Source organism: Plodia interpunctella, chromosome 17 (genome assembly GCF_027563975.2).
Source record: "Plodia interpunctella isolate USDA-ARS_2022_Savannah chromosome 17, ilPloInte3.2, whole genome shotgun sequence".
In the NCBI taxonomy this organism is placed as follows: Eukaryota; Metazoa; Arthropoda; class Insecta; order Lepidoptera; family Pyralidae; genus Plodia; species Plodia interpunctella.
In genome coordinates this window covers 5,452,672-5,471,882 of record NC_071310.1, presented here as the reverse complement: position 1 = coordinate 5,471,882, position 19,211 = coordinate 5,452,672, and the positions used below count along the sequence as shown (strand labels likewise).

Below are 19,211 nucleotides of genomic sequence, written 5' to 3'. Positions count from 1 at the left end.
ATTCACAGTCTATATGTGCCTTTATACCAAAGAATATTACTTACACTGATTTAACTAAACAAATAAAAGAAGCTTCTGCCGGTCTTGATCTTGATTTCGGTGGTTGTGAAGTCATCGAAGGTGAGGTCTTCAATTACATTTGTGACATAAATGAAAAGTGTTCCAATTCGTATACTTACCTACCTTTGGTGTTTTCTCCTTGCTCAGTATGCTGTCCAAGTATGAACACAGCGGCCATAATTTGTTCATTGGTCTCCTGAAACAAATAATAATAACATTATAATTGTAGTACTGTCAATCCATTTATCATGAACAAAAAAAATCTTGTTGAGATTTAACTGAAAAAATGTTATTAAGTAAAAATTATGACAAATTTTTTACTTAGTAACATTTTTTCATTAGTATTACACAAAAATATAAAAAAGGAATTTAATGTAGTAAGATGAAATATTAAATATTACAAACATATTTGATGACACTAGTTGAACAAAAATAAATAAATAAAGAGTCACTTTTACTTACCAGAGTAAGAGGTGCTCGGTTCTCCTCAGAGGGACGGTCGCGCTTCCTCTCTGGCAGAGTTTGTTCACACTTTCACTATAAAAAATATACCTGTTTCTTATAAATTTAAAATGCCTTTTAAAGAAATCATGTAAAATATGAACATCGACATGACAAGTACACAATTTGATAAACAAAATAATATGCCAAACTATTTACTTATATATAAAGAAAATAAAATTCAAGAAAATTAAACATACCTTTTTGTTCATTTTTACTTGAATATTCACAAGGAAATTCACAACACACAAAAAGTAATAATAGATATGGAATATTAAAAATCAGAAAATATTTTAGGGAATTCTAAAATGAGCAACTCAAACCAGAAAAGTCGATATAAATGTCGAAGATAATACAGTTGTCCACAATTTTCTTTTGGGAAATATTCTGAAATGGATTTTTATTACAGTTATAGTTCCATCCCATTTCATATATTTCATGTATTTCAGCTGATTTATCCCACTGCTGAGCAAAGGCCTCTTCTCCCTTTTTCTGCAATTAAAACTGTTTAAATGTAAAAATTGAAAAACTGAAACATCTACTCCTAAACCACGGCCTGGTCTGTGCCCCTCCCCGCACAAGACTGTGAGACTCAACCGAGATCTACTAGTCCCTCCACCGTGGTAACGTCAGTAAATTTATGTCAGTCTGTCATTTCGTCCTCTAGCTAAACCTAGTTGATTGTTACAACAGAGTAACAGAGAGACACATGCCACTGTCGCTCAACTCTGCAACTAAAACAAATAAAACAATGTTTGAAACATGTGAAGTAACTTAACAAGCATAGAAAGCAGAACATGGTTATATATATTATAATTATAGTCATTATTTTGCCAATTGTAAATTAAAAACTAGGATATGAAGAAAGAAAAAAAAACTTACTTACTTTGTGAGCTGAAACAGACGTTGATTTGTCGCACGCATGGTCGCTTTAGGTGTCTCGTTGAGTCTCTCTCGCTCATACTGAGCGTACGAAGAAAAACATTGTTTTCATTAGTCTCATTGTTATGCTAGTTTGAAAAAAAAGCATTATTAATTTGTTAGGTACCAATCTTTAAATTGATCCTAAGAGTGAATACAAAAATAAATGTTCATACTTACTTTCAGAAAAAACCTATTCTAGGTTCAAACGACAATTCAAACAACAGCGCCAGTCTGAATTAGTTCTATCGCGCCCCAGATAACAGATTTTTCTTCATCCGCTGAAAGAATGGAAAAAACAAAATTATTAAAAATAATAATCGTGTAACACTATGTCATGGGTACGATAGATACATACTCAATTATAGAAATGACCACAACACATTCAGATCCACAAATAATTGTAAATAATAAAGCATGTATACTTACAGAGAGAGTCTAAAATCTGGTCTAAGTTCACGGGACTCGAACACACCGACTCAGAAGAACCCGAAGTCGTTGGTTGATGTGTCATAGGTTCCGGGACAATAGACATGGATCCCGGGACAACAGCCATGGGACACGGGATGATAGCCATGGGATCCGGGACGACAGCAATGGGTTCCGAGAGGACAGCCATGGGTTCCGAGAGGACAGCCATGGGTTCCGAGAGGACAGCCATGGGTTCCGAGAGGACAGTCATGGCTGGCAAAGTCATGGACTCTCTCTTCGATTTCATATGTTTCTGTAAATAAATTAAACGATTGTTTAGTAATTGAGGACTTCATACTCCAAATAAACAAAAAAAAAATACAAACATTACAAAAAATACATATACGATATCAATAACTAGATAAAAAAGAACTTACATGACGCTTTGGGTCCTGGTTCGAACAGGAGGCCACTTCTTCCAATTTTCTTTTTTGAGGTAAGCCCTAAAGCAAAAAAATAAAAGTGAGATTCAAAAGTGAAAAACAAGCTTCAAAACTAAATGACATTAAGAAATAGAATCATTAAAATAACTTACTTCAACTTCAGGACGTAATGCTCGCATACTGCACAAATCGCTTTTTAACTTCACAACTAGAACAAGAAAAAAGTTTTAAATACATGTACGAATAATTGTCAACTACGATCTATTAAGAAAAAATATAAACAAAGCAACAAAAACTACAAACTTCTTGAAGATAAATTAAAAATTAGAATACGAAAAAAAAAAATAAATAAACAACTTACCTTGTGCGCTGAGACACTCGTTGATTCGTCTCATGGCTTCTAAGGATTTACTATCTTCTCCTTGCTCAGTTTGCTGCCCAAGCATGAACACGGCCAACCTCATTATTTGTTCATTGGTCTCCTGAAACAAATATAAATAATATTATAAGTGTACATTTGATTTATCACAAAAAAATCTTGTTAAAGAATTAACCAAAAAATATTACTAAGTAAAAATTATACTAGACTAGACATACCTAGTAGTAAAGAGAATTAAAAAAGAATTAACTTACAGTAGTAGGACAGCCAACAGCTTCCGCCAACTGGAGCATAGCTTCAGCTGTCTCATTGCGTCTTTCTCGCTCATACTGAGCGTTGCGAGCGCGGCGTTCCTCCTGAAAGAAAGAAAACCATACTAAATACTAAATTTGAACATATAAATAAATTAAATATATTAATTTATATTACATTATTGAGATTTTCGTTGACATTAATGGTGTAAGATTAATTGTTAAATGTTAATCTATTGACACCATTTGAAAAAATACAAAAATAATGAATAGTCACTTTTACTTACCAGAGTTAGAGGTGCTCGATTCTTCCCAGAGGGACGGCCGCGTTTCCTCTCTGACTGCGTTTGTTCACACTTTCCCTGTAAAAAGATATACTTAAATTGAACAATAAATATGCACGAACACTATTATGAACATCGAAATCACAAGAACACAATTTGATATTAATGAGTATAAATAAGAATACTAGCATTTCAGGTGATCCCTATAGTGCCAAATTGTAGACTTATACATACCTGTTTGCTCATTTTCACTTGGGTATTCAAGAGAAAATTCACACAAAGTAAGAACAAATATTGAATTTATTAAAAATCGAAAAATCTGAAAATATTTTAGGGTATCCTAATTTATTTTCAAATTCACAACTCAACCCCGAAAAGTCGATATGCAAATGTGGTGCAAAAACCAGGCTCTAACATTTTATACCTGCGCTTGCGCTCCCCTTCCACCCCCACCACCTTTCGCTATCCCGACGCATGAAAGGGTTAATTATGATAATGATTACGACCCTATTTACTGTAATAATTGGATAATTCTTAGAAAATCAATTATAAGTACTAGATAAATAATAACTGTTATCGGTAATTCATATAAATGCTACTGCAGTATTATTTAAATTATTTTTTAGTTCAATATTCTTAAAAAAAAGTTAACTAATGAAAGCACTTTAACTTTAAGTAATTCAAATAATGTATTTTGTTGACAAAATACCGTTTATTAATAAATGCACTATGAATTACATACCTACCTATTTACCGAGTTCATAGAGATCAGAAAGATTTCTTAATATTATGTTTATTCAATGTAAGATATACATATGTAGACATATTTGTTATAGTTGTGTAGTAGTAAGTACCTATAAAATATTCCTAATTTTAGATATACATTTTCACCCAATGCAGGCTGCATTGGGCAATCTGGGAGGAAAACGTTTTTTGGATAAGAATCTTAAATTTAACCTAGGATCTTGAAAACATATATACTAAATTCTGACTTTCTTTTCTAATGTTAGTACGTATGTTCGACGTAATGTGGCCCGTGACTTCGGTAAATGTACTTTGAGTTTTTTCATAAGAATAACTACCTCCCTTTACATCCCTAAAAAAGATGTACGATTTTTTTTACAACTAAAATAAAAGGTTTAATAATCAGTTTCGATATTTAGCCATGAAAGCTTAACATCAAAGCTTTCCGTCTTTAAAATTTTAATAGTCATATAAATAAAAAAAAAAAGTAAATTATATTACCATTTACTATATTTTGTTTTATTAGAATACGGTTAAAAGTTGCGTTGACAAGTTTTGATGACTCTTATATTGTTTAAATATATAACTTGGGATATATTTTGAATAAATACATTTCAATCCGAATAAATATTAAAGTTGCAAGCTTGTGATCTAATCAGTATTAATACTTTCATACAAAGTATACGAGTATAATCATAAATAATAATAATAAAAATCTTTTATTTGGACAATTTACGTCCATATATATATATATATATATATATATATATATATACATGTACCTTGATAGCCTAGGCTATTTCGATTCTTTATAACATGAACAAACGAAAGTAAGTTGATATTCACACCATTGTAAATAATAAAATTAAGATTCCGATAAGAATAATCACAAGTATTCTTATCACTCACTTTTCTCAGAATCAATTGACATATCAGTCATTAACAAATAAATAATAATGAACCTTTTGTGAAGCACTTACCTACATGACACCTGAAGTCACAGGTGGCATAATGGATACCTCAATCCTATTGTTTAGTGATTTTGTTTAGTTTAAAGAAAAGTATTTTTTATTGTTTACTACTCAGACGATTACTTTGTATACTCAGAACTTTTTACCATAGATAGTGAAAATAAAGAAGATTATTTTTAGACTTGTTGTTTATCGGATACTTGGAAATATACTAACAGACGACCATTGCATGCGATGTCTTCTATATACTTGAAGGATTTTAAAAAGTGTTAAGATATTGTATTGACAAATCAAATTATGGAATTTGGTAAAACGATTGTCAATCAGGGGAAAATGTACCAGTAGGTAAATTTTATCAAAATGAGTAGCAGAGAGAGGTACTTAGCATTAATAAGCATTTAGATCCTGGAGTATACATTTTGTTGAAATAGAATCGTCAATTTTAAAAACAATTTTATGTAATCTTAACATAAAAATCTTAATTTCGCTAGTCATATATAGACTTGGGTCAATTTATTTTTTCTGAATTCTGTGTAAAAGTCATAAATCCTTATCAAAGGCACATTTTAATTAAGTAAATGACAGGGATTTTTGTTTTTTCTTTAATTGAACATATTTTAAATTTTAAAAACTACTTTTTCGATAAGAATAATCAAAAGAATTCTTATCACTCACCTTACTCAGAATCAATTAACATGTCATTCATTAGCAAATAGATAATAATGAGCCTTTTGTCAAGCACTTACCTACGTGACACCTGAAGTCACAGGTGGCATAATAGATACCTCAATCCTATTGTTATGTGATTTTGTTGAGTTTACAGAACATTTTATTGTTTGATAAATAAGTGGACCATACATAGTGCAACAAAAAAAGAAAAATCTTAGAAATTATCAAATTCTTGAAAATAATCCTTAAGACCACCATAACTTGCTGTGTTACCTATTTACTTGAAGGATTTTGAATAAAACGAAGTGCGGAAGGAGTCCGTACTATATTATCTATATAAAAACGACAAAAAAAAATCACGCCCCCCTTAAATATTTATTTTATTTTGTTTTTGTTTTTTTATAGGGACAACATAAATGTTTATCTGTGAAAACGGTGACAGACGGAAAGACAAACAGACACGGGGTACGGAACCCTAAAAAGTGTTTATTAAGAAATCGTGGTGAAGGATGAAATCTTACAATTTGGAAAGCGTTATTTTGATCAGAAAACGACTATACATATATGGCGGATTTACTAGCAGGCAAATTTTAATAAAATCACCCCAACGTATATTTGGATATCTGGAATGTTTTTAAATATTGTTTTAAGAATGTTACTGCAGAAAATGCAATATAAATTTTTCAACACAAATTAGTTCAACCTGTCCGATATAGAGATAAAATCAGAGGAAAATTCTATATTGATTATTCTATGTTGCATGCAAACATGCAACAAAAAATACCTTTAAAACATTTATTCTGGATTTAGCCACTACAATGAATAGTAATCTGTAACTGACAGAATTTTATAAAAGTATTAAACTGAATAAATATTTCAAAAATTGTGATGAAACGTGTTTTTGTCCTAACATTTTATGTTGTCAATTTAGGTTTGCAAGTGGTAAGCGTTTAATTAAAGATTTTTTATAGTAACTATGCATAATATTTTTAATCTATAGTATATTATTATAAGTTTAGGTGTGCTTCATTGTTATTGTTTATCTTCATTGTTATTATTTGAGTCGTCTATAAACACAGATACAGTCCGCGTAGGAATTTATAATTTTCAATGCTTTCAATGGTGTCAAGCATTCTACTTTTTATTTCCAACATTGTATCGTAGTTTTATTATATTATCGAAGTTAAAATGTCTATCTGATGTAGATCTAGATGGGCCGCTAGTTTTAACTAAGTATGGAACATGCGCGTCCTTAAAAACTGGCTGCTTAAAAACTCACAAGATCTCATTTTCATTTTTTAATCGCACTTTTCCATGTTTTTTTCTGTTGTACTTTTTTTAACTTACACAGACATATTCCTTTTTTCCATAATTCGTCTCAAAATAATTTTGTAAATATATAGAATACCAACTCGGCGGTATCCAGATTCCGCATATTGGCTCCTGAATTCGTTTGTCCGAAAGATAATAATGCTGTTATTGAAAAACCCGACAATACTGTTATTACGTAAGTATATTTATTCGTAGGTACATCTTGAGCTGGTTGATCACTATTATTTTTTATTGTTTTAAGCTTTATGGAATAAAGTCGGTATGAAATAATTTCAACTTGATAAGTTTCGTGTGAATCCTAGGTTTTGCCCGAGGTATCGCGCACAGAAATTCGCTTAGGTTTATTTAATAGTATTTTTATTTTTCATACCTATATAATAGTATTTTTATTTTCGAAACTCAATTAGAATATTAGTTTTGAAGAAATTTTCACGCTTTATATTTTTTTTTTGTTATTATTTCTTTTTTTTACTATATATGTGTAGATTACAAAGCAACGTTGGATCGGAATTGCAAGTTCGGTGGACCGTGCGATGGAAACCGCTCAACGCGCCCACGCAGCGCTTTACGCTGCAGCTTTGGAAAACGGTGCGAGCGCTTGAAGCGAAGCTGAACGGACCACAGCCAGAGCCTTCCGTGTTTGACATCGAAAATAGTGAAGTAAGAATTGTAGTTTAGATCGGTTATTTTGTTACTTTTTCACGGATGATTTATTTAGCTTTTCTCTCGCCTTTCTGAGCGTGGTCTATACAATTTTTTTCCTCCATATAAAGTCTCGCTTCGTGAAGTATAAATGCTAATATATGTAGTGTGTAAGTTATGGGGTTACCTGGTACTTGAAATAAATGATTTATTTTAATTATTATATATTTTTTTCTTGTACTTAAGAAATCTTTAGTAGAATTTGCTGTAGTCATCGAAATAGTAATTCCTTACTAACGTTCTTGGCTATAATACAATTTTGAAGTCACACATAAATGATGAGATTAATCCAATGTTGAATAATGTCATGTCAAAAAATAGAAAACTTCATAAATTGCTTTCATATTTGTTTATTGGTAATTTAAACTTTATTGCATAAAATATAATTCGTAAAATACTTGGGACTTCTTACTAAAAGCATTTTTTAACGAATGTAAAAAGCATGTAAATGTAAAAGCATGTATTTTTCTGTAGTATAGGTACCTAAATACTAGGATAGTGCTTCGCTTTTCACAAAAAATAAAAATTGCGCAAACTGTCCTCGAGGGAGGCGAGTAAGGTATTTCGTTCATTATTCAATAGAATGCTTCAGAAACTTCGGCGACAAGTTTTTCCGTAGAGAGACCAACTATTTAATAATTTCTTTAGCCTGTATCCGTATAGGTAGTTTAGCAAAAGTTTAATTCCCTGAATTACAATATATTTATTGTCTTTTTTCTAGAAACATAATAGGTAATATCAATAGTTCGCATCACTTTTCACCCGCTCTAATTTTTCTTGAAAATTGTTCTAAGGAATGAATAATCCTTACTAACAATATACATGCAAATGTATGTTTGTATATTTTTTACCAATTCACGCTCTATATGCCCAACCAATCTTCTGAAATTTTGCGTGGCTCTAGTTAAGAATGCTGAGCAAGACATATTGAACAATTTATTTGAATCACGCGGATGCACACGAAATTAGTACTAAAATAATTCCTACTGAATATGGATTGTAATGGATTAGCATTTTTGATAACTCTCAGCTGCTAAGCGGTGTAGACTACACCTTCGACGTATCAGAAGTAGGACAGGATGAGGCTGAAACCAAGACATTCCATATTGACAACACGCGGGGCGACCAGAAGCTTCATATTGACGGCAGGAATGACATGGTATCAGTGATCCTGGTGGGCGGACAGCAGACTTATGTGGATGTGGAATTCGAGCTGGAGGCTCAAGTTACTGTGTGCTTCCCCACTCAAAACTACTATGTGAGTGAATATCGTAATTAATCCCAAATATCGCATTTTGTATTGAGATTAATGCGAAAGAATAATTTCTATCAGATATATTGTACTAGATTCACAGTTGACAAAGAACGAGATAACATTCTTGCTACTCAACCAAAGATACGGGCAAAAGCTAGTTAAAATATAACAAATGGCGTACTTTGCTACAAGCAATCTCTCCTAGTAAATTTGGAATATATTATATAATTTATAATTAACCGTAGCCCCGGTAGCCTAGTTTCAGAATAGAAAGTTAGGTAAGTAAACAATCCTAAGTATAATATTACTAACAATCTGAACCCTTTCAGTTAATTTGGAATGTAGCAAGTGACTCCGGTGACGTAGTAAATGTGTCCCGAACTGCCGGTACGCGGCTTCGAATCCCGCGGGACACCCTGCAATATGGCAGCACATATCATGCGCACTGCCAGCTTGTCAGCCAGAGCGACGGACACTTTATTACCCAGGTATTTTATCTGGTTGATATATAGTCATCAGTAAATGTTACTGGCTGGTTGTTTTTGCTATTACAAGAATGGTTTGCACCAGTCAACTTTGACGTCAATTTTAACGAAATCGCAAAGTACTCAATTTTTTCTAATCGTCAATGGCGCGGAGGTCAAACTCGTCGTCAAATTGACTGACCCTAAGTAATTATGGTTTGTCAGTTAATGTTTAACAGCGATTTTTAAACAGTTATTATTCATATTACGCTTAGTGTGGGTATGTATAAAACGATTAAAAAAAGGCGTTACTTAACACTAGCAGAATCAACGCCATTTTTGAAATAAATCTCAGAATGATTATGTGTTTATATCAAACTAAAGAATTAACTTTCAAGAAAAAATCCAATAAAATACCTCAAAAAATCAAATTATTCGAATAAATTGTTGTAGCAGTGTCGTAGATCAGTTGTAGCACTCGTAGCGGATCGTAGCACCGCCGTAGCAGCGTAGCGTTTCGCCCAATAATGGATAATCAATTGATTTATTTGACAGATTACGAATAAAAATACACATTCAAAGACCTTCATAACTCATTATAGAGCGTAAAGAAAAGTTATACCACCGTGTAAATCTTCGGAAGATAACGAGTTTTTTATTGACCCATTGTAACAAAGGCGCTGTTTTCTTTAAACACGAGATAATAAAGCGTTGTTTCCAGACAGGTGTAGCTTTCAAAGTTCCGCCGCGGGGAGTGGAAGTGTATCTCAATTTTGATTACTTGGTCATCAGCGCGGACCAACCTTTGACTGTGGAAGCCACTGTGGTCAACCATGACAACTACGATCAAATATCGGTATTTCTTTTATAATTAAACTTGTTTAATGTTTATTCATTAATTATATAATTAACTAGCTTGAATACTCAAACAATATACAGTTAGTTTATTATTTAATTTACTTTATTGAGTTCTAGTATAACTTCAGGCTATTCTACTTCAGGCTATTCTTGTGACACTATGTCTACTTGCTTACAATTGTTTTACCTGTGAAGACTTTTAATTGGTTCTCTGTTTAATATTGTCATTTTTATTTATTTGTTACTTAGTTGTAAGACTTTCTAACTTGAAACAATAATAAATTAAAAAAATATATAAATTATTGACGGACCTTAATATTTGCAGTTACAATGGACGTGTTCTCATGAAAATGAAAGTTGCGAACATTTGGGCTTTATTAATGGAAGCTCAATTCTGTTCCCGTCAGGACTGTTAGACCCAGGCGAGTACGTGCCAAGTTATTATCAATTTATTTAATTGATGTTACTACTTTATTATAGAAATCTCTATGTTAAAGTTTAAAATATACTACTCATACCCAATTAAGAAAGTCAATGCATTTATTCAGAAAATAAATACCACATAAACTTTTTCATGTCATATTTTAAATTACATAGTAGGTATTTTATAAAGCTACAAACATCTAACATTTCGAAACCACTGCTGAGACACAGACACGTGACCTTTATAGTTTCGCCTGTGGATTATCTCAATTCTGAATGAAAATAAACTACCATTTGTTATGGATATAATAAATTTTTCCATTCATCAAAGTGGACCATTTTTCACTGACATTTAACGCCATATCGTAAACACCAAAATGTTTTATGGCTAAGGGATCTACAAGAGAAAGGATTAACAGTTACGATTACAAAAGACAAAATGTGTTGCCAATACGGGCTCAAGCGACAGTAAACTTTTAAACTTTAAACTTTTTATTGCAGTTACTATATAACCCTGGCAGTCGGCGTGATGAATGAGATCACAACAACAAACGCCACAATAATTGCTGTAGATACCGAGTTACCAGTAATACAGGTACTAAGAATCTCCGTGGTTCTTTTGTTCTCACACAACAAGAACAAAACCGTGTTTTAGAATGTTATCGAAAAAGAAATAGATGATAATAGTGAACTACTATTGTATTGTCTGCAAAATTTCTTTGTTCTTTTTTTAAAGAATTGCAGTCTTTCAGAATTTGTGTGAAATCTGGTGGCCAGACATTTGCCAAAAATATGCATGTTATGTTATTTATAGTCACAAGCTCATATCCCAGGAAATATTCTGAACTTATATCGCCGAAGTCATTGCCTAATATTTTATCTTTAGCATGTATCTCTACGGTACATGAAAGAAAATATTTTTTCAGGTTGTTCCACTTCATAGGACTCTAAATGAAGGCAACATCATTGCCCTCACCGCTACCGCCTCCAATATATCTCCTACTTGCAGCCTCACTTGGTACTTCGCTTCTCAAGAATACCTCTCGTACAACGAACTTCTAGTTAATGATACTTGTGAAGAATGTCAGGTAAGTGAAATGGGCAAAAGTGGATTTCAAAATATTCTGTATTTTTAATTTGTTCCTAAGATCGTATCGATTTAATTAGAATTTTACGAATAAATAGATCGAGCCTCGCAGTTAAAAATGCCTACTCGCTTTTCAGCTGACCAAGTATCTCCACACCAAAAATCTTATTATTATCCATTCTCCGTTTTAACGCGAAAGAAGGATAATATAATATTATGGATTTATGAATTTCTTGATATATCCGTGAACAGTGATGGGTATACTATATACCTAGAAACGTTCTTGGCCGGGCAGCTTTGGGTCGGAGATATATTTCATCTGTACTGTAATAAAAATATATATGTTACTGTAAAAGCACGAACTACGGTAAAACCTTAGATATTCCAGTGAAACCTAAGATTTTCCAACTCTTAATGGTAAAAGTCCGAACAATTTTGCGATTCTAACCTTTACCTTTTACCACTTGGTAAATCTTAAGATTTACATCAAAGGCACGGTAAATGTTGAGAAAATAATTTTACTTTTGTTATTTTTTACTATTTAAGAAGTATTTTAAAGGCAAGTTATAACTTTACCTTTAAAATATAAAAAAAACATTTATAAATAACAATACTAACCAAATGAAAATAATTGTAAATAGGTAAGGATTTGACTAATTACTTAGGTAATTAATTACTCTCATAATTTTGATATCAAGGTTTTGACTGAAAAATAAATGATTAATAAGAATTACTCATTGTTTTATTCCCAAAACCAACATTTACCAGCTGTCAGTAGCAAAACCTAGCATATACTAAATTCCAATGGCAAAAGCCCGAAAAAATCGTCAATTATTTATAAATCCTTACATTCCAACCCATGCCCGTAAATCCTAAGATTTTCTGAAAAAACCTAAGATTTACCTGTATACGTGCTTTTACAGTAACATATATATTTCATACATATATTTTCGTAATGATTCGTTTTCGTATTGATATAAATTGAAATGTATTTTCGCTCCGATTGTGGAACACCAACAAAATGATATCAGTGTAAAGGAAACATGAAAACTATTTTTCATAAACCTTACAAATAGTGAACTATCGTGAATCGCGTGACGGATAAACATAAATAATGACCTTTTAGCGGTTCCTAGAACAATGAAATCCTATTTGCGAAATATCTACAATCAACAATCGTCCACGAAACAATGGCGCCAAAAATAATGCGTAATTATAACCTAAATAATTCCACTCTGGAATATTGTTACTATTTTAAGAATAACATATACTTATATCATTTAAAATTGATAGGTTTTAAAATAAGTTATACTTTTAATCCTCAGCTTAACCTAAATGTGAAGAAATAAATACATTTCTTCACATTTAGGTTGGGTATTAAGCGATTAGGAAAAAATAATCGGAATTCGGGTTTTCGGATTATTGTCTTCATTACCACCCACAGATATCTGTGGGTGGTAATGCAGTGAAAATGAACCTAATTTGCCATTTATTCCAAGATATCTTCTAACTAAATCCGTCCAATAGATATTTAGTGATCCTCACTCTCATTAAGGGTACATAATGTTATATTTATTACGTTCTTCTTGGATACGAGTTTTCTGTTGGATACGAGAAGGATACCTAACTCAAGGACAGCTATTTTTTCCACGTTAATTATTAACAATTTTTTAGTGAAAACTTCTTTAGCGGCGACTTCTTGTGATGGGTAATAAATATCTCGCGGTAGGACACGTGACCAAAAAGATGTCAAAAAAAGCACAACGTTAAAATTCAAGTATTCACTTCTGCCGCCACTCCCTGACTGCAAGCAATTTTGTTTTTTAATATGATATCTTGTTTGGGTTTTGTGTTTCATAGCACGGGGAAGCAATAACCGACGCCTTGACAATCCAGTCACTAGAGGAAAACTTCCTCAACGAGCTAATAGATTACTCTAACGAAACCGAGTGGAGGCAGATCACCGCCGAATTCGAAGCGAAGGCGGGTCGCGCACGCTTCGTCGTTCAGTGTGGCTGCTCCCTTACATTCAACTGTGATAGAAAAGGCGTAGTGTACGCTGATATCCATTTTGAGATCAATGAGAGCCCTAAAGCTAGTGAACTGATGGTAAGGTTTCATTCCAGTGTATAAACACTGGAAAATGTTATAAAGAATATTATTTATGTCCGTAGTTCTTTAACCAATTTTGACAGATTACGTTTTAATAGATAAATAATAATAGCCTGCGGCTTAAGACGCGGCAAAAGTAGACTGTGTCACTCTCCACTTCTGTTTAGCGTAGAAAAGTCTCTGTGAGTTTAGAAGTGGATTTTTAAATAAAATTAATTTGTTCATCTAAAATATGCAATTGTCACAAAATAATAATCTAGAAAATAAATTAAAAATATTTCAATAATAAGAAATGTAAATCACAAAAGGTAAATAACTTTTAAATAATAATCTCAATAAATAACCTTCAAATAATTAAAATCAAAAGACTAATTACGCGTATCTGTGTATCAGTTTTCTAAGTATAAATCCAAAAGAGGGTACCTACCTAATTTCAGATATCACCAGAGAGTGGAACAGCAATGGAAACGATATTCCGGATCAGCACTCTTCCGGCCGTTGACCCCGACGGCATACTCCGGTACAGCTTCTACTGCAGGGTCGGAGAAGATTCCTTGCTCTTGGGCTCCTATGTCGATTACAGAGCCGTTGAAACACTCCTTCCTTATATTGGTCAGGATTTAAAAACATACTTGGTAGATATACAGTCTGTTTAAAGAGCAGAAAACTAATTTTACGAACTACATTTATTTGCCATTGCGTTACAAATCAAATGGTAAAGATTAGTTGATAAATTCCCAGTATTGTTAATAGTACACGGAGCCCTCGTTTATTTTCTACTCTTTATAGATAAACTGACATATTACACGGTCTCTATTCATATTGTTTTGCTCTTCGTAGCTACAATGAGCTAATAAACATTCACGAAGTAGAAAGTTCTGGTTGAAAGTGCCTTAAAAGTAATTCTTTTAAAATCCATAAAGCAAATTTATTGAAATCAATTCTTTAGATCGCGGTATGGATAACAAAATATAACTCCAAATGATATTTAAAACTTTCACGTCATTATAATACTTAATAAGTACATACTTAATAAGTACATACCTAATTATGTACTTAGTACTTAGTTGGATAATGTACAATGGTCGAAGAGGTGTGCACTCTATAATAACATTCACAAATGAGTTTCACGTTATTTGCGCTTAATCTAAAGTCATTATATGCTATTGTATAAACTTATTAGTTAATTAATTAACGTAGCTGTTATTGAGTATCACGAAATTTCCATACAGATGGTGGCATAGATGTGTGGGTAGAAGTGTGCGACGTCCTTGGCGCCTGTTCCTCTAGTGACGTCAAGATTGTGAGTCTGGCTGCAGGCGAAGGTCGCACTGTGGCGACCCTGGTCGAGGATGCTGCAGCTCACGTCAGGAGGTGCGAGCTGATGCTTCTGAGCAGGGTTGTGGTGTCTGCTATCGTTACTTACACTGTAAGCACATTCTTTTTTTTTTAGTTTACTGATGTATTCTACTACTGAACAAAAACATAAGCATATTCGTGTTTATTTAAAAAATAATAATTTATTCAAGCAATTTAAAACCACATGTCGTAATTTTAAGCTGATTTTGTTAATAATTTGCTAATTAATTAAATCCAACAGGTTTAATTTTTTAAAATTTCTACTAGCAAATAAACTAAGCAAAAGACTTCGCAAGCTCACGAGAATATATAAATATAATGCAAAGAAATCTAAGTTTTTACTGTACTGAACACGTTTTTTAATAATATTATAATTACTTAATTTGATTTACATTAATTAAAGAAAATATGTTGTATTTTGTACTAAAAGTGTTCTGTATGGACAAAAGTAGGTTTTGAAGATCAAGAATAACAATGCATTCTAATTTTATAACTTTAAAATACATAAATCATGTTTATTTTCAGAATGCCGACCAGTCTGAACCATTAGCAATGTTCAATGCAGCACTCATGCAATCCCTGCAAGATATTGACAAAGACAAATGCCTCCAAGATAATTACGATCATTTTGTGAACCTAGTGAATTGGCTTCAAATACATGGAGTAGATACTGGAAACATCACTTATTGAAAGATATTAAATTATTGAAAAAAATAAACATTTTATTTTTATAAAAGTACCTACAGTAACGTGAGTTTGTAAACTATAATCTGACTCATGTATTGAAGTTTTCATAGACCACCACTTGCTTCCGGTGAAAGAAAACATCGTGAGGAAACCCATATATATATAGTGACAGTTTAAGTTCATTAGTGTATATGCTATTACAAAGGTCTTAGCAATTAACACACTCGAAAAGAAAGAAATAACTAACGCTAACATCTTCACAAATTAGTATCACAACAGACATGCTTCGTCAAGTTTTATTTCTATCTATCTAACATCATCATCATTTATTGTACATCGGGGAGGACTCCCTTATGTACAATCAACGGCGAATCCTGATGGCGGATTCGTGGATGGGATCGTATATGGCTAGCAAACTAAACTTTGTTATGTAGATATGGAATGGGTGAATCATCATCATTATCATCAATCATTATTATCATCAGAAAAAAAGTGGATGGTGAATTTCAGATTTAAGATAGGTAGCAACAACTCAGAAAATATAAATATAAAGAGTCTGTTCATATATCAGTCTCGTGCATTGAAATTGACAAATTTGAAACAAATGTAAACAAAAGCTCTATACGAGCGCTTGTTAAAGCATCTGTAGCATCATATAAGCTGTACAGTGTACATGTATACGATCGTAACGACAAAGCAATCCTAACTATATGAGTGGTGCGATGCATAAGAATTCGCGTATTACTTTTTAAATGCCAATGTTTCTCCGAAGTTTTGACGTGCCTGTATATTTGAATGAAAAACTTAGTTCCCAAAAAAACATCGCCGATTTTAATATAGTTTTTTTTTTCTTTGGAAATTATCTTAAAAGTAAGTTGCTAAACAAAAATGTATTTATAAACTTTTTTGACAGACTAAAATTTAAAGATATTAAAAGATAAATGTTTCATCATCTGGAATCATCTGGCATCATGGAAATAAACATTAAAACGTCCCCACTGCTGGGACACAGGTCCTCTATATGTATAGATTAGTGAGCGTATAAAGCGTTATTGCAATGTTATTGCAATGTTATAAAGCATTATTATAATGTTTTTTGAATCTTCTCTGTGATTGAGTTAAGTCATCAGAAAAAGTAAGTACGGCACCCCGGCACGGAAGGATATCAATGCAAATATATAAAAAAATATACTATCCTACCAAATAAAGCATAAATCGCTTGTGATTCCCAAATTGTACCAACTACAGGTAGTATCGATGTCGCTCCTAGGCGCCCTGTTAACGAACCGTACAGCTGAAGCAAAAAGGAATATACACTGACCTGGAAAATAGAAATATTTCAACATCTTCACTTTATGTTCATGTGCAATATATCGTTCCGTTTATAAATCAAAAGGTTTATAAATGAATAAGTCCAATACATAATAATCTTTACATAAAATATTTAAGGTCGTGTATAGGATAACTGACTGCAACAATGAATGTAAAGAAAACAAATGAAACACAGAATATGTCTCTTTCGCCTAAATTCATTTTCACTTGCTTCAAAAACTAAACGCGGTTTCTAAAAAGATCAAGCACAATTACACTTAAAGCATATTATATACAATAACAAAATTTATTTTATTATGCAATAAAATGTATGTTGAATTACTCTGGTATTTATTTGGCCATTCTTCCGTATCGCGTCTTAGTATTCAAGAAACAGTCTACGAAAAATTCGCTAATAGTATTTTATCATAAAAGGGACATCTAATAGGACAAAGTTGCTGTTTGTCTTTGACAATTTTGTTTGTTGTATTACAGCCAAACATATTGTAAAAGAAAAACGATTATTTTAAAATAAAAGGAAATTAATATATGTTTTGTTTAAGAATACTCCAAATCTACAAAGCTTTTTTGGATGTCACTAATCTTCGGTCGGATTAGATCTATTCATTTATAAGTCCAATTTCAAAAACAATTTATTATACCTAACATTTGAAGATGGAAAAAAGTATAATGCTTTGGTTTTATTTTTGTAAAAAGTAAAGGCTTAATATTAAGGTATTTCCAAAAATCACAATAGAATTTGCCTTCTCAATTTTAAAGATTCACTGTCTTTTGTCCAGATATACAAAAGACAGTGAACTAGAGACATAGTGCGAAAACAAAATAGTTTATTATTCTTATTGGGGCATTTACCTGACTTAGGGCCCGCATGTTTTTTGTGATGTTTGTTCTTCTTTTGGTTATTATCTTTTTATTTGCCATCGATTTGCAACAATATAAAAAGCGAAAAGCAAAAGTGTGGACTGTAGTCCAGACGGTAATTCAAAGATAAAAATATATTTAAGCAACTAAGGAAGCTAATAGGAAGCTAACTGAAAGAGGTATTGGGGAAGAAAATGTAAAAATAATAGGTTTTGGAAAGTCAGGTCATTGTTTTATGGTACATTCAGTAATAAGCGCTATTGTGCACGACCTTTTGTAATGCAGTACGAAGTAATAATAGAAATTAAAACTACGATAAAGGTTTAAGATTAAGACAAGAATTATTAAATATGAAATTATTTCTGTAACCAACTGATAAATGTTTGATAAAGATACACGTAGGTGCTACGATAAGCTACGACTCGTAGCGGGTTGCGACTATCGAACGTGCGTCTGATTTATAATATGCTTTGATGTAAGTTTGGAAAAAGTTAATAGAAATACTTATCCAAATTATTATAGAAATAATGACTAATATGTTTGATACTCGATATAAAAGGTTACATAAATTTCTATGTTACATAAAACAAATATAAGCGAAAGCTTTTCACAAAATAAACTATAAATCCGTGTTGTATGCAGAAGACAACTTTTGTAGAATCAATATAAGAAACTAAAAGGAATGTGGTTCTTGCCGGTGCTACCAAGGGGAACTGGTTAGCTCTCTTATTTTTTTGTGTGATTCATCATGTTTTACATCTTTTTTATATGAGTACTCGATGACAATCAAATTATGTTTTCGTATACTTCTTAACCATGTATTTTATATACTTTGTTATACGATAAAGGTTAGCCCTTCTGGAATGATAGGGAGCAAATGTACTGAACTTTTTAAATGAGTTTCTTTTGAATTTTTTTCTCATCAGAAGTCGTTTTCGAAATGTCAGTAGTTTCTAGCTTTTTGAGAAACTTCCATATAATATAAAATTCGATGTAAAAATGCCTGAGTAAATGTTTTGATTCTTGTACTGATTATTTTTGTTAATTATTGCGTAATTAATTAATTAATTAATTTGAATGCGTGTATGTATAACATATGTTATAT

The 19,211-nt window shown here is 32.0% G+C and overlaps 1 protein-coding gene across 1 annotated transcript; it reads left to right on the top strand.

The window, feature by feature from the left end:
• Positions 1-6,439: 6,439 nt before the first annotated feature.
• On the top strand, positions 6,440-15,927 carry LOC128677059 (uncharacterized). Its single transcript, XM_053757633.1, has 13 exons — positions 6,440-6,576; positions 7,038-7,141; positions 7,452-7,626; positions 8,699-8,926; positions 9,253-9,411; positions 10,109-10,243; positions 10,571-10,671; positions 11,170-11,263; positions 11,595-11,756; positions 13,616-13,864; positions 14,305-14,479; positions 15,100-15,296; positions 15,752-15,927. The coding sequence occupies exons 1-13, from the start codon at positions 6,523-6,525 to the stop codon at positions 15,914-15,916; spliced, it is 1,998 nt and encodes a 665-aa protein (XP_053613608.1). The 5' UTR covers positions 6,440-6,522; the 3' UTR covers positions 15,917-15,927.
• Positions 15,928-19,211: the final 3,284 nt, after the last annotated feature.

What these genes read in the sequence shown, in the direction of transcription:
- LOC128677059 (XM_053757633.1), top strand. Translation starts at nt 6,523, where the DNA reads ATGAAACGTGTTTTTGTCCTAACATTTTATGTTGTCAATTTAGGTTTG. An exon ending in TTGACATCGAAAATAGTGAA is followed by an intron (nt 7,627 to 8,698) that starts GTAAGAATTGTA and finishes GATAACTCTCAG; the next exon opens with CTGCTAAGCGGTGTAGACTA. An exon ending in TCCCCACTCAAAACTACTAT is followed by an intron (nt 8,927 to 9,252) that starts GTGAGTGAATAT and finishes GAACCCTTTCAG; the next exon opens with TTAATTTGGAATGTAGCAAG.